Source organism: Seriola lalandi, unplaced genomic scaffold (assembly GCF_002814215.2).
Source record: "Seriola lalandi dorsalis isolate HSWRI2012SDOR001 ecotype SW California unplaced genomic scaffold, Sedor1 jcf7180002054569, whole genome shotgun sequence".
In the NCBI taxonomy this organism is placed as follows: domain Eukaryota; kingdom Metazoa; phylum Chordata; class Actinopteri; order Carangiformes; family Carangidae; genus Seriola; species Seriola lalandi.
The window spans coordinates 932,167-945,008 of NW_019525122.1; the positions used below are offsets into that span (position 1 = coordinate 932,167).

Genomic DNA, 12,842 nt, shown 5'->3' on the forward strand with positions numbered 1-12,842 from the left:
TGACCCCGTCCAATTCCTTGTCCTTCCATTGTCAGACATTGTAACATTGTGTTGTGCTCCGGCTATATATATACTTGCCAGTTGATGGTTCATGAGATGCACCTTTGAGCTATTTCAGAAAACTGGTTGATCATTCGTTGATCTATCGCTTCACATATTTCCCTTCGTTAGAGAAAGTCAAGATTCACCTGGGAGCAATTTACCAATTCAGGACAGATTTAGAAAAAAAAGTCTAATGGAAATGTATAGAGATATGCTTGACATATTATGACAACTTGTTCAACCATTTTGCATGTAAAGACTTATGCGATGAACTAATGCCTAAATGTTGTGGGGGGTGAGACTATTCACAGAGACCCATTATAATACATTTTGATCAACATGACATAAGCAATTGATAATGTAGGAAACAGCAGAGAATTGTACATAATCATTTGCATGATGAACCAAAGCATTTGCAACTTGTTCAAAGAAATGAGAAACTGCTTTTTTGATGTGCACAAGTGACACAATGATGTGAAGATTGAACAAGTAGTTTTGAGAATTTCAATTCTGATCTGAGAAATGTACCAAAGCGACTGAGAAAAACTGTAAGTAGCTTTTCCTGTCAGTCTAAAAACATAAACGTGTTCAAATAAAAATGATATGAAAAAAACAAGAAGAAGGATTTGAGGAACTGTAACTTAAAAATTATGTTTTTTAGAAAGAAATAGATAGAAATCTATCAGGATTTTTATTACAATTTTTGTCATCTGATACTGTCAGTTAGGCACTTGTGAAATCACTGAAATAGAGCTGAAATGATTAGTCATAGAATAGTTGCCTTTCACAAAATAATTCTGAACCTATTTTAATCATCGCTTTGTTTAATTAATTTTTCATGCAAAAATACACAACATTCCCAGACTGAAAAACTCCCAGACAAATGTGAGGATTTGCTACTTTTCTCTTGTTGTTTATCACTGTAAACTGAATATCTTTGGGTTTTATACTATAGGTCAGACAAAATGTAGAAAGTTGTGACAGGCATCCTTTTCACTTTTCTGCCAAATGATGAGTTGATTGACTGAAAAAATAATTAGCAGATTAATTGATGATGAAAATAATCATTACATGCAGCCAAACATTTATTTGCATTTATTAAACCAGGTGAGCCAGACAAGCTTACACAAAAACAAAATGGTTGAAAATATTGAACTATAAATCACAGTGCAGTGCAGTAGTCCCATTCAGTCAGTAATGATGTTTAAGTCAGTCTGAACATGTATGTAGTACACTGAAGGCAGAAAACCTGCGGTTAAAATACAGTCTTGTTCTTCTGTCCTGCTTTTTGTCAATATTACCTTAATCAGGAATTCATATTCAAACATTTTGCAGTAGGTGGCAGCTCCAGTATTTATGGCGATGCATATGACAATGTAGCTTCTTCTGCCTCTTCTTTAGTTTTCCCCTCTTTCTTCCACCTCAGCCCTCCAATGAGACGCCAGCGTGGCCGGAGAGACCGCCTGACCCGCCACCACCACCACGCCCACAACAACCACCACCACTACAACAGCAACAACAACAACCACCACCATCACCACCACCCCAACGCCCACCATCATCACCACCACCACCTGCACTCTCACCACGGTCTGTCATCAGGCCACCAGGATGAAAACTACCGCCACCAGGCTCCTCCTCAGGGCTACCCACCCTACAGCCAGCAACCACCCCGAGGGCCTGGGCCTGGGCCGGGGCCCGGGCCTGAAGAGCGCCCAGGTTACCATCCCCCAAACCCTTCCCCGAGGCCCCTCCACCAGTCACCGAACCTGTCGCCCAGGCTGCTGCACCCTGCGGCCCACCCACAGCACCCACACCCTCACCCATCCCAGCAACAGAGCAGTGTGGTGCTTGACCTCCATGAGCAGGTGAGTTCTTTGTTAGTGAGGTGTACATGCAGTTTAGAAAGGACTGAAATTACTCTAGTAAGGCCTCAGAAATGAGAACACGACTTGCGTGATTCTCAAAGGTCGTCATCCTCTTGCACATTGTTGTCGCTTCCTCGTGCTGCACAAGAATGAGAAACACTCACAAAGAGGTGATGACATTTTATATCCAAATGGTCAAAGGTCAACTTCACTGTGACATCATAATGTTCTGAAAAAACTGCTCTAGCCATTACTCAATGATGTAATACAGGAAGGGGAGATTGTGACCATATTTCCTGCAACTTGGCTGGTTAGCAGAGGCATGCAACCACGAGGCGGTAATTCTAGTTCTAGTAGTTCCATTGGGGCTGATTCAGTGAAATAAGTTTTTAAATTGGCTGGGGTGGAGGAAACTTTATTGGCAAAATGGAAACTTTACCCTTGAGAAACTGTGGTGTTTATCATTCGATCCCTTCGGAAAGCCAACCAGAAATTATTTTTTAGTTTAAAGCATCATGTCCAGGATTTGAGAAATACTCACAAATACAACTTTTTTTTTTTTTTTTGTTTATTTCAACATGTGAATATGTTTGACTCATTTCTGGAAATAGAGTGAAACACATTACATGACTAATTGGATTTTATGGGAACAATTTCCATTTGCTGATAATCTGCAAAATCTGTTAAAGGCCCAATTTTAATCTGCAGGTTGTTGTGGTGTTTTGAGTGAAATAAAATCACTTCAATAATAATTTAACCAAGTTCATGTCAGAATTCACATCCACACACTGGTGCCAGTTAAAGCATGAAAAAGCATAACTTTTATGCAAAATGCTTCTGTAACCTCAAAATTTGTTCCACATCTTATTATTGACCTTTCTAATCAAACTGAGTTTTCCATTTCCTTTTGTTATTTGAATCCATCAAAAACATGAAAGATGTGGACAGACATGCATAACCAGGCTGAATCCTTTCATTAGCATAATTTAAAGTCCAAAGTGATGTTTGTTACCATGAAAGTTTGAATTTTATCATCTCAGAAAAAGCCTGTATTTTTGGGAAACCTCACAGATAGAAACATTAGTGATTGATGCATGAGGTATTGAAATGTTTAGTTGGGGCATAGAAGATGTTCCAAGTCTTCTGTTAGAGCTGCTCAGCTTTAAATCATAGACTGCATGTTTAATGTTGAGTTTGATCTCATTATTTAGGGTTCAGCTCCAGTATCGTATCCTGTGTCTCCTCCGGGAGCGCCACCTGGCCTGCCCCCTCGCTCTGCCCCTCAGCAGATCCCAGCATGCTCGGTGGTTTTCAGTGGACAGCACTATCCCGTCTGCAGCGTCCCTCCTCCCGTGAGTGTGTTCGTGCTTTTGTGAGAGATTGTTTACAGCTGGTGTAGTTGCACATTTACTGAGGAGCTTTCTTCATTTGATGTATTCAAAAATACTGTTTGCAACTTGCCTTTCTTCCTAAATTTAATCTTGCGTTTTCTTTTTTTCCTTCTTTGTCAGGTCATTCAGACCTGTTCTGTGCAGCACTTACCGATGCCCTATCCCTTCCCATCACTGCTGTCCAGTGACCCGGCCTTCCTACTTCCCCCTCCTCACCTCCCCCATCCCCCAACACACCTTTCCCACCACCCACCTCACCTGGCCCAGCCTGGACAGTTTGGACCCTATCCGACACAGCAGGCACGATCTGTGAGTAGGAATGCATATGTTGCGTCGTTGTGATTTGTTTCAACCTTAGCAAAATTGGTATCAGATGCATCCTTTGTGAATATAGGAAAGAACAATATCTTATTTTTAAAGTCTCAATTCACAAGATGATGATGTCTAACGATCTATGCGTGTCTTAAAAAGGCTTTCTTCGCTTTTTGATATGAACAAAAACTTGTTTCCACTCGAAGATGCAGTGTGTCAGTCAGCATCTTCCACTCTTCACTTTCGATGTTCCACCTCCTGAATAAAAATGCAGCAAAAAAGGTGTTTTACCATGTTAAAGCAAAATAGGTGATGCATATTTTATACATTTGAGTCGAACCAATTTTCTCTCATCTCCTTATGTAGTTGCAAACACTTAGACCCTGTTCAGACCTGGCATTAACATCCATCTCAAGTGGACAGTTCTAAGTACAAGTGATAAGTAATTTATTTTTTTGTGAACGCAAATACGTTGCAACATCCTCCGCCACAATCTAATTATTCCTTCCAGTTTCATAATGAACCAAATATATTATATTATTTCAAATGGCTAAAACATTATTTCACTGAGTTGTGTGCAGCGCAACTATTCGCTCAACCCCTCCGTGCCCCTCCCTTCCCCTGTCTGTAGTCGGATTGGCTAAAAAAAAACCACAACACATATGTGTTTATTCACATATAGAATGGGGAAATGAGATTCCATCACAAGTGGTCAATTGAGATGCATATGGAGATGCATTTTTAGTGGCTTGTGTGAACTGATGCGCTTAGAGCTGTCCATTTCTGATTGGATCACCCACGATGAATGTTAATGCCAGGTCTGAACAGGACTGTAGGAATAGTGTACTGTTTGGTAAAAAGAGTAAAATCCACAAATGAAAACGAGACGCACATTAGTAATGCAGTTAAAGAAGAATTGAAGGGAAGAGTTGAATAAATAATAATTATAATCTACACCTAAATTGATGTTATCTTGTGTGTAATTTGCTTCTGCTGCTGTGATTACAACAATCTTAGCATATCTCTCCTTTGCTTTCCCAGCCATTACAAAGGATAGAGAATGACGTGGAGCTGCTTGGAGAGCACCTGTCTCTGGGTGCTGGGCTCCACTATCCCCCCGCCACCCACCCAGCCCTCACCCCACACTCCACACAGCTTCACTTCCTTTCCCATGACCCCCTGCCACAGGAGTTCTTTGGAGTGGTGAGCAAATGATTAAGTAGATGAAATGTATATAATTGTTTTTCAACCTAAAAATGAAAACTGTGAATTATCTAACATGTATGTGTTGTCACTCGCTCCTAGTCCTATCCAAACTTCATTCCTCGGCGTCTCCCGGGGCGACGGTACCGCTCACAACAGCCACTGCCACCTTCGCCTTACCACCCAAGCCTCCTGCCTTACTTCCTGTAAGTAGATCAATCCACTAATGTTCTAAAAAAAGAATTCACCCCAATCACATTCACAAATCTTAATGAAAATATAAAATGAGGATAAATTTGATCAAGTTGTTATCTGTGATTTTCTGAGATTTATTTTGATTAATCATGCCTGGAGAAGACAAAAGAGAAACAATAGAACAGATAATTAAAAAAAACGTTTAAAATATGTTCAGATCATTTTATTTTGTTGGATGTGGATACTGAAAGTCTTTTCCAAGATAAGTAATTTCTGAGAGATCTTTAGACATTAGTTGGATCATGAGCCCTCAGCAAAGAAATCATTCAAAAAAATATTTATCCAGCAGTTTCAGATCTTGGTGAAATACTGAATACAAGACAAATATAAGGCGAGATTAAATAGTTTAAATAAGATGATAAAATAGTAACATTTTTTTGGGCCATTAACTATTTAACTTGGTCCCAAATGCTATCAGAGCTTCTTTTTGAAAAGTTTTGAGAGAAAATTAAAGAACCAGTTTGTAGGTACTAGGGGGATCTATTAGAAGAAATGGAATATAATATTCTTAATTATGTTTTCATTACTGTATAATCACCTGAAATTAAGAATTGTATTGTGTTCATTCGCTTAGAATGAGCCCTTCATATTTACATGGGGAGCATGTGTCTACAGTAGCCCAAAACAGACAAACCAAACAATGGATCTAGAGGGCCTTTCATGTCTTTAGGTGACCTGAAGGTCACGTAGGTTCTCTTACAGGCTTGGAAAGGGAGGGGTGAGGGGGGGTTATTCAGTTGGTTGCAGGCTGTAACCCTCACCACTAGATGTCAGTAAAGACTTCATACTGGTCCTCTAACTACTGAAACACAGCTTAGCTACTCAGCTGCATAATTTGCTTTTTTAATTCTCTGATCAACTGAACTTAAATAATTCTCTGTTAAATTTCTTTTGTAGTTCGATGCTGCCAGTCCAGCCCACAGGTCCTGCGATCAGCCTAGAGCTGGATGTAGACGATGGAGAGGTGGAAAATTATGAGGTTCGTCTTCATATGTTCTTTATTTGTGTCTGCTGGATGCAGACTCTGATTATTCTACTGTTGCTGATGTTTTCTCCCACAGGCCCTCCTGAACCTCGCTGAGCGTCTGGGAGAGGCCAAACTCCGAGGACTGACCAAAGGAGACATTGAACAGCTTCCCTCCTATCGGTTCAATCCAAATAACCATCAGTCTGAGCAAACACTGTGAGTGCCTTTTACATCCACAAGGTCATCACTGGCTTAGAGGGCGAATTATGGTGAATGAATTTTCTGTTAGCACCTTTAGATCACAGTAAAAGGATTTAGCTGGATTTACTTACAGAAGCTAACGTGCATGAAGTACAGAATCTGTGCAGTTAAATGACAGAGGTGGACATGCTGAGCAAAATGTCCTAATTGTTGATACACATATTTCTCAAAATATAGATTAAAAACACACTTGAGCACTTCAAGTGTGTGAAAGACAGTTTTGGTACTCTCACAATAGAACATCAACTTTTTTTAGTCCTATAAATAACATATTCTATACTAAATCAGCTTTAACGCCCTGTGTGTCACATGGAAAATGTGTTAAACAACAGATTTCCTGTGTTGCCGTACTTTGCATGATCATACCTGTTGTGTTGCAGGTGTGTGGTGTGTATGAGTGATTTTGAGTCCCGCCAACTGCTGCGAGTCCTGCCCTGCAGCCACGAGTTCCACGGAAAATGTGTCGACAAGTGGCTGAGGGTGAGTATCCTCCTATAGTGTCCTACCTGATTTTATGACTTATCCAAATATTTTTATTTTTATTTATTCAAATGTGTTTTTATTGTTTTTAAATACTATTTTAATTTCATCTTAATGTTCTATTTTAATGTATTTCATACCTCTGTAAAGCATTTTGAATTGCTTTGTGTCTGAACGGTGCTATATATATAAACTTGCCTTGCTTTGCCTGTGGCTCCAGCTGACTCACACTGTTTGCATGTAGCACACATATAGAAACCACTGATTTCAAGACTGACCACACATTTTGTGGCAGGGGGTTCAAGTCAAAGCCAAAGTGACCAGGCAGTGCTGCATTTAGAGTCTTCATCAGCAACTTGCCTAGAGAAAACCTTATTTTTTTAAGACACATTCACTGTCATCTGTTCAAGTACACATTAATGAAGTGACACAGGCACCTCTTAATTATACAAGTGTGGTGGGAATCTCACTTTTCAAGAGATCTGTCAGATAACAGAGACAAACATCAGGCTGTGTCTAAATGTTCCTAAATTCAGCTCAGACGCATCTGTGAAATCTGAAAACCACACTTAACCCCAGGATGGGAACATCAGAAGGAGCTGTCTGCACACATCGACACGTGATTTCCCACTGAAAACGCTAAAAGAGGCACTTCATCTCCAAGTTCTTGTGTTAATCATAACACAGTCTTATGATTCTGAAGGATGAGGCATTGCCCAAAGCCTCTGTGTGAAGTGGGTTATAAGGATTACAGTTCAATACAAAACAAATGAAAAATTTAATAAGCTGAAATCCGCTGCATAAATCTTTTTTATGAGAAAGTACAGTGGTGAGTTTAGTCACTGTCAAAATGTACAGTTATAGGACTGGGCCTTTTGTGTGCTTTATATCATGACTTAAAATATGACCTACCTCTAAAACTTAACTTGTTTCCTCTCTCTGTCCTCAGGCTAACAGGACGTGTCCCATTTGTCGGGCTGACGCCTCAGAGGTCCAAAGAGACTCAGAGTGACCACATGAGGGAGTCACACTCCTCATCGTCTGTCCGACACGTTCAGTACTGCCTGCTCCTGATATAATGATAGACGTGCGTGCTTGTACACACACACACACACACACACACACACACACAAACACACAAACAAATACCATTTCCTTGCCTTTATGTGCAGCACCCTCTCCTCCTTTTTTGTCTATCACCCTCCCTGAAAATTCCCTCTAGCTCAGTTGTTTTCCTGTCCGTCATTTTTCCTCCTATTAGTCTTTCCTGTACCCGTACATGCACGCTGGTCGTCACTTCTTTCAGTGAGTGACCCACCATCCTGCAGTGGTGTGTGTGTGTGTGTGTGTGTGTGTGTGTGTGTGCGCGTGTGCGCGTGTGTGTGTGTGTGTGTGTGTGTGCGCGCGTTCATGTGTGCGTGTATGTGTATACGCACCACAACAAGTGCAAGTTGTGTTTGGTCAGCCCTATAATGCAGGGCTGTGGTACATGACTGTATTTTCATTTTGTGTGTGTGAGGGAGATTTTTAGATGTCCTGGAGCATGCCTGAGTTTCTGTTGTGTATCAGACAAAAGTAACAACATCTGAGAGTTTTTTTTGCTCTCATGAGTGACTGACTTTACTTCCTGTTTGTACGTTTATGCACTGTCTGTCTGTATGCATACTCTGTGTGTATGTATGTTATAGACTTTAATCCTTTTCTCTAGTTTGACACTAAGGGTCCATGCTGCCACTATACTTCTCAGTTGCCTATTTGATCCGTTTGTTACAGTAGAATTATTATTATTATTATTATTATTATTATTATTATTATTATTATTCGACCATTATAGGTGATTGTTTTCCTGCCTGGCAGTTACCTCATCATTCCGGTTTTGGTTATCTTTCATTGCAAGCGCTTTAGGCACTACTCTGAAATTAAGCACATTATATATTTTTCTTTTTTCTTTCTTTTCTTAGCAAAAATAAGTTTGTCTGTGACTTTGCAGTGGCACATGTGTTACATATATACATATATCTATATATACTGTATAAATCTATGAATATCTGTATACCAAATAAAAGGCTTGATATGAACTTTTTAAACTTAGCATTTTGTATATATTTTTTCTTCTTTTTTATTTTTTAAATTTAACAGAGAATCAAAAGCTAGTGAATATCTAATGTTGGATTTGATGTGGTATTGTTATTAAAAATGACACTGACTGCTGCTTCAGGTGTAACAGCTTCAACCTGCCACTAGGCAGTGTCACTGCTCTTTTAGACTGCCGTCCCTCTACATCTGCCCAAACGCGGTCCTTGAGTTACACAGTATTTTGGTTCCTCTGAAACATGCTCTTGTTTGCAGGTAGACAACATGTAATTAACACTATTTCACTGCAGAATGTTATAATGTTTGTTGAACAGAACATTTATCAGACAATAAGCAGCTGATTTGTAGACTATTGAAGGAGTGGCAGTTAAATAGTGACCGTGTGTTAAAATTACGTTCATCATGTGTAGGATTCTTCAGTCATTCTGGGCTATTCGTCGTAAGTAGGCTATATTTTTTCCTTTAAATCAATGCAAGCGTGGCAAGACGGTAAACACGCTCGGCGTCTCTTGGGTTCCCATCAAACTCTTGATGTTGCTTTTACACCTGTTATTAAAAGCTAAAATGACTCTGAAGCAATGGGGCATGTTAAATTTTACACAGAAACACTAATTATAAATAATTACTGGAATCAAAATAATACGCCTACAGTGGTATTATTCCAACTAACAGTACAACATAAATGAGCAGTTAAATGAACATTAATGAGGTAATGAGTGCTGGAACTGAGGCAAGAATTGTATATGAATCTGAAACTGAGAGAACAAACCCGAACAAGGTGTTGGAACCAAGCATCGAATCCGTTAAAAACATAGTAGACAACTTAACAAATTACTATTACATGGTGAAATGTTCCTATAACTTTAAATCTATGATGCAGTTGAAACAAATGCTTGTGTACAGTTGGTGTGTAGACAGACAGCCAGGTCATCCACTTCCCCTCGCAGCACACGTCTGTTTCCCTGGCAGCACACGCCTGTTGTCTCGTGCCTTCTGTTAATCAACAGAAGGCACGAGACAACAGTACATACTAATACAGTACACACCGATACAGTATCTACAGTTGAATTCCAAAAGGCGGATGTCACCTCTAGGCTTTACAGCACCAGTGGCTACATACATTTTTGCAAGCAAGTTGCATGGAGCTGTTTGAGGCACAGAGAACACAAATGTTTTTCAGTGGAGGAAATTTACCAAGCATATTTATGTGTGATGTGACAAGGGGCACAGGCACCAAGGGACATTTTCCATCTTCTTAGCATATCATCATTCTTACTGACTGATGGAAACACACTCAATAACCCACAAAGAGACACACAATGACCACAAAGAGACTCTAAAACAACCAGAAAGACAACTCTTTGAATTTGTGGCTTGTGACTTGTTCTTATGTAGGAGGGGTGCGGTGCCTTTTCCATGTCTGTGCCCAGGGGCCCTTTGTTTCATAATCCGTCCATGCCTCAGGGTGTTGAAAAGAGGTCACAGACAAGAAAAAGACAGTGAAAATATAAAGGAAATCTGTTTTTAAAAAGACAATATTTTCTTAAAAATCTTACATTTTCTAAAAAATGTTTTGGGGCATTTTACACTTTTATTTGTTAGTTGACAGTAGAGAGATGACAGGAAATGAAGGGAGGGAATGACATGCAACTAAGGTCCCCAGTCATACACAAACCAGGGATGCTGTGGTTCATTCATGCCCTTACTTTCTCTTTGTATTACCCGTGACACTTTTGTGGTTAGCTGAAATTAATTATCTATTTTATCCTTCTGTCACCCTTACACAACTTGCGTCACTATTTATAACAAGCTGTGGATTTGTGGTATAAACTCAGATACGTCAGTGGCATAATACATGCTGTAAAACATCTTTAAAAATTACTTGATCATGTCAGGACACAAGTTTGCTTCAGTCTTCTTTAATACTGATATGTAGGTGTAACTTTAATTCATATAAATCCAAGGTCTGACTGCCATTTATTTTTTGGGGATTTGACTTGTAAATTGCAAAAAAGTCACACCACTTAGGGAGATGCAGGGTCATGCCATCTAAAACTAAGAACAAAGTCAGATAATTGCCTCTCTTTGAGAGACAGAGATGATGTATATATGTTTTGAGTTCATGTTTAATTAAATGAGAAGCCTTTTGGCCCAGGCCTGATGACTCACTGTCCTCCCCGGCCTTGTCTCTCACTCTGTACAAGTGTTTGCTTCCAGTTTTTTTGTTTTTTTTGTTTTTCATCTTTCATCTCCTCCTGATTGCTTCTTCTAATTCACTGCTTCAACCTTTTCTTCTTACTCCACCACCTTTCCCTCTACCACTTCCATACTTTCCTTAAGTGATTTTGTTCCTCTTCTTCTTCTTGTCCTCTTCATGCACTGTCCTCTGTTTTTTTTTCTTTGTTTTAATTTCTTCTCCCTTTCAGTTCTCCTCTGTCTTAGCACTCTGTTTTTTGTATGCATCTTCTCTTTCACCCTCCTCTTCTCCCTCTTTGCCTCTGCCGTGATTACCACCCACTCCTTTAACCCGCTTCCGCTCTGGAGCGCTGAAGTGGAAAAGATGGGGGTTTTCTGCCTAAAAATGTCTTCCCAGTTACTCAACTCAGGGAACAAACAATATTTGTCTTGTCTTGCTTACTTCCGTGTCCTAACAAGGTTTCTACGAGGGTAGAAGTTGCCCAATTTTTGATGGCAGGTGAGCCCATCTTGATGTTTTTAAATTATTTTTGTTCCAATCATTCAAACACACTCACAGTGGGACAAACAGCAAAATACAAAAACAAGTTGCATCGTTTTTTAATTTAAAAAAACAACTAATTCTTACAGTGACACTGTCGCTGCCCGAGAGGCGTCCCACTGGTAAAAAACTTCCTGTTGGAACGTCCTCCTCTTTGGTTGGTTAGTTGCACTCCGGTCACTCATGCACAACAGGCTGTCCTGTCCACAGGCTGTGCTGGGACTGGCAGCTTGTCCCACAGTGGCTGTGAAGAAGAGGAACTTTATTCAAGCCTGGCACTTGCAGGTCAAAGAGAGGGGAAGGAGAAGAACATTTGAAAGGAGAGAAATCACCAGAATTTATGTTTCTGTTATCCAACTGCAAACAACATCATTCTTATAAGTGTGGTTGAGAATCATTCTCTTTGTCTTTCTACATAAATAATAGCTCAATAACAATTCAACATTGATTTTTGTCCATGGTTTTAGCACACAAAAAAGTTGATCTACATTGTTTAAAATCTTAAAATTACATCCTCTCCTTTTCCCTCAACAAAAGCTCCATCCACAAGCTGTGTATATACAAAACTTTCCTCCCTCCGCAGACTAATGTGCAATCTAGTGTCAGACTCTTCACAAACATCATCCTGCTCAGTGAAGCTCAAACAACCAAATAAAGTAACAGGAAGCCAAACACGTTTTCGAGCTGATTGTCGGTGGTGGTGATGACTATAGTAAAAATGGGGAGATGTTAAGAGATGGTGATAGTGTGAATATCAGGCTGAATATGAGTCAATACAATATCCTTAGCAGTATGTTTGTGCATACATTTGCAAATTGAACTTTGCCAAATATTTAGGCCAACTTTTAAACGAGCTGTACTGCTTTCAAATCTCAAACCCTTTAGGATAATAAATTATGCTCTCATGAACAATCACATCAAATCACAAATCACAAAATGGTACCAAGAATTGATTGATGACTGCCGCACCACCCATTTTTGTGCCATCAAAAAACATCCTAACATCAGAGGAATTTTTTTTTTGTTTTTCTTTTTTCATTTTCATTCTGTTCTCCCTTTGATGCCTAAACAAAGCCTCTGCTCCTCTCCTCCTCGCAGCCTACACTTGTGTAAATGTATGTATGTGTCAGTGTGAGTGTGTGTGTGTGTGCGTGTGCGTGCACAAGTGTATGTGTCTTTGCTACCTCTTTGGAGGTAAGGTCGTACAAACAACAACCTGGTCAGGACCAGTA

At 39.7% G+C, this 12,842-nt stretch overlaps 1 protein-coding gene across 1 annotated transcript in view; it reads left to right on the plus strand.

Moving 5' to 3' along the window:
- The window catches only part of LOC111662813 (E3 ubiquitin-protein ligase RNF38-like), a 16,977-nt gene extending 8,111 nt beyond the window's left edge, over nucleotides 1-8,866 (plus strand). Inside the window, exons 4-12 of the mRNA XM_023416799.2 lie at nucleotides 1,469-1,910; nucleotides 3,122-3,262; nucleotides 3,422-3,610; nucleotides 4,655-4,816; nucleotides 4,919-5,022; nucleotides 5,969-6,050; nucleotides 6,133-6,254; nucleotides 6,680-6,779; nucleotides 7,729-8,866. Of these exons, the coding sequence (XP_023272567.1) occupies nucleotides 1,469-1,910; nucleotides 3,122-3,262; nucleotides 3,422-3,610; nucleotides 4,655-4,816; nucleotides 4,919-5,022; nucleotides 5,969-6,050; nucleotides 6,133-6,254; nucleotides 6,680-6,779; nucleotides 7,729-7,791 (1,405 nt within the window). The 3' untranslated portion in view covers nucleotides 7,792-8,866. The remainder of the gene's footprint in view (nucleotides 1-1,468; nucleotides 1,911-3,121; nucleotides 3,263-3,421; nucleotides 3,611-4,654; nucleotides 4,817-4,918; nucleotides 5,023-5,968; nucleotides 6,051-6,132; nucleotides 6,255-6,679; nucleotides 6,780-7,728) is intronic.
- The last annotated feature ends 3,976 nt before the right edge of the window (nucleotides 8,867-12,842 follow it).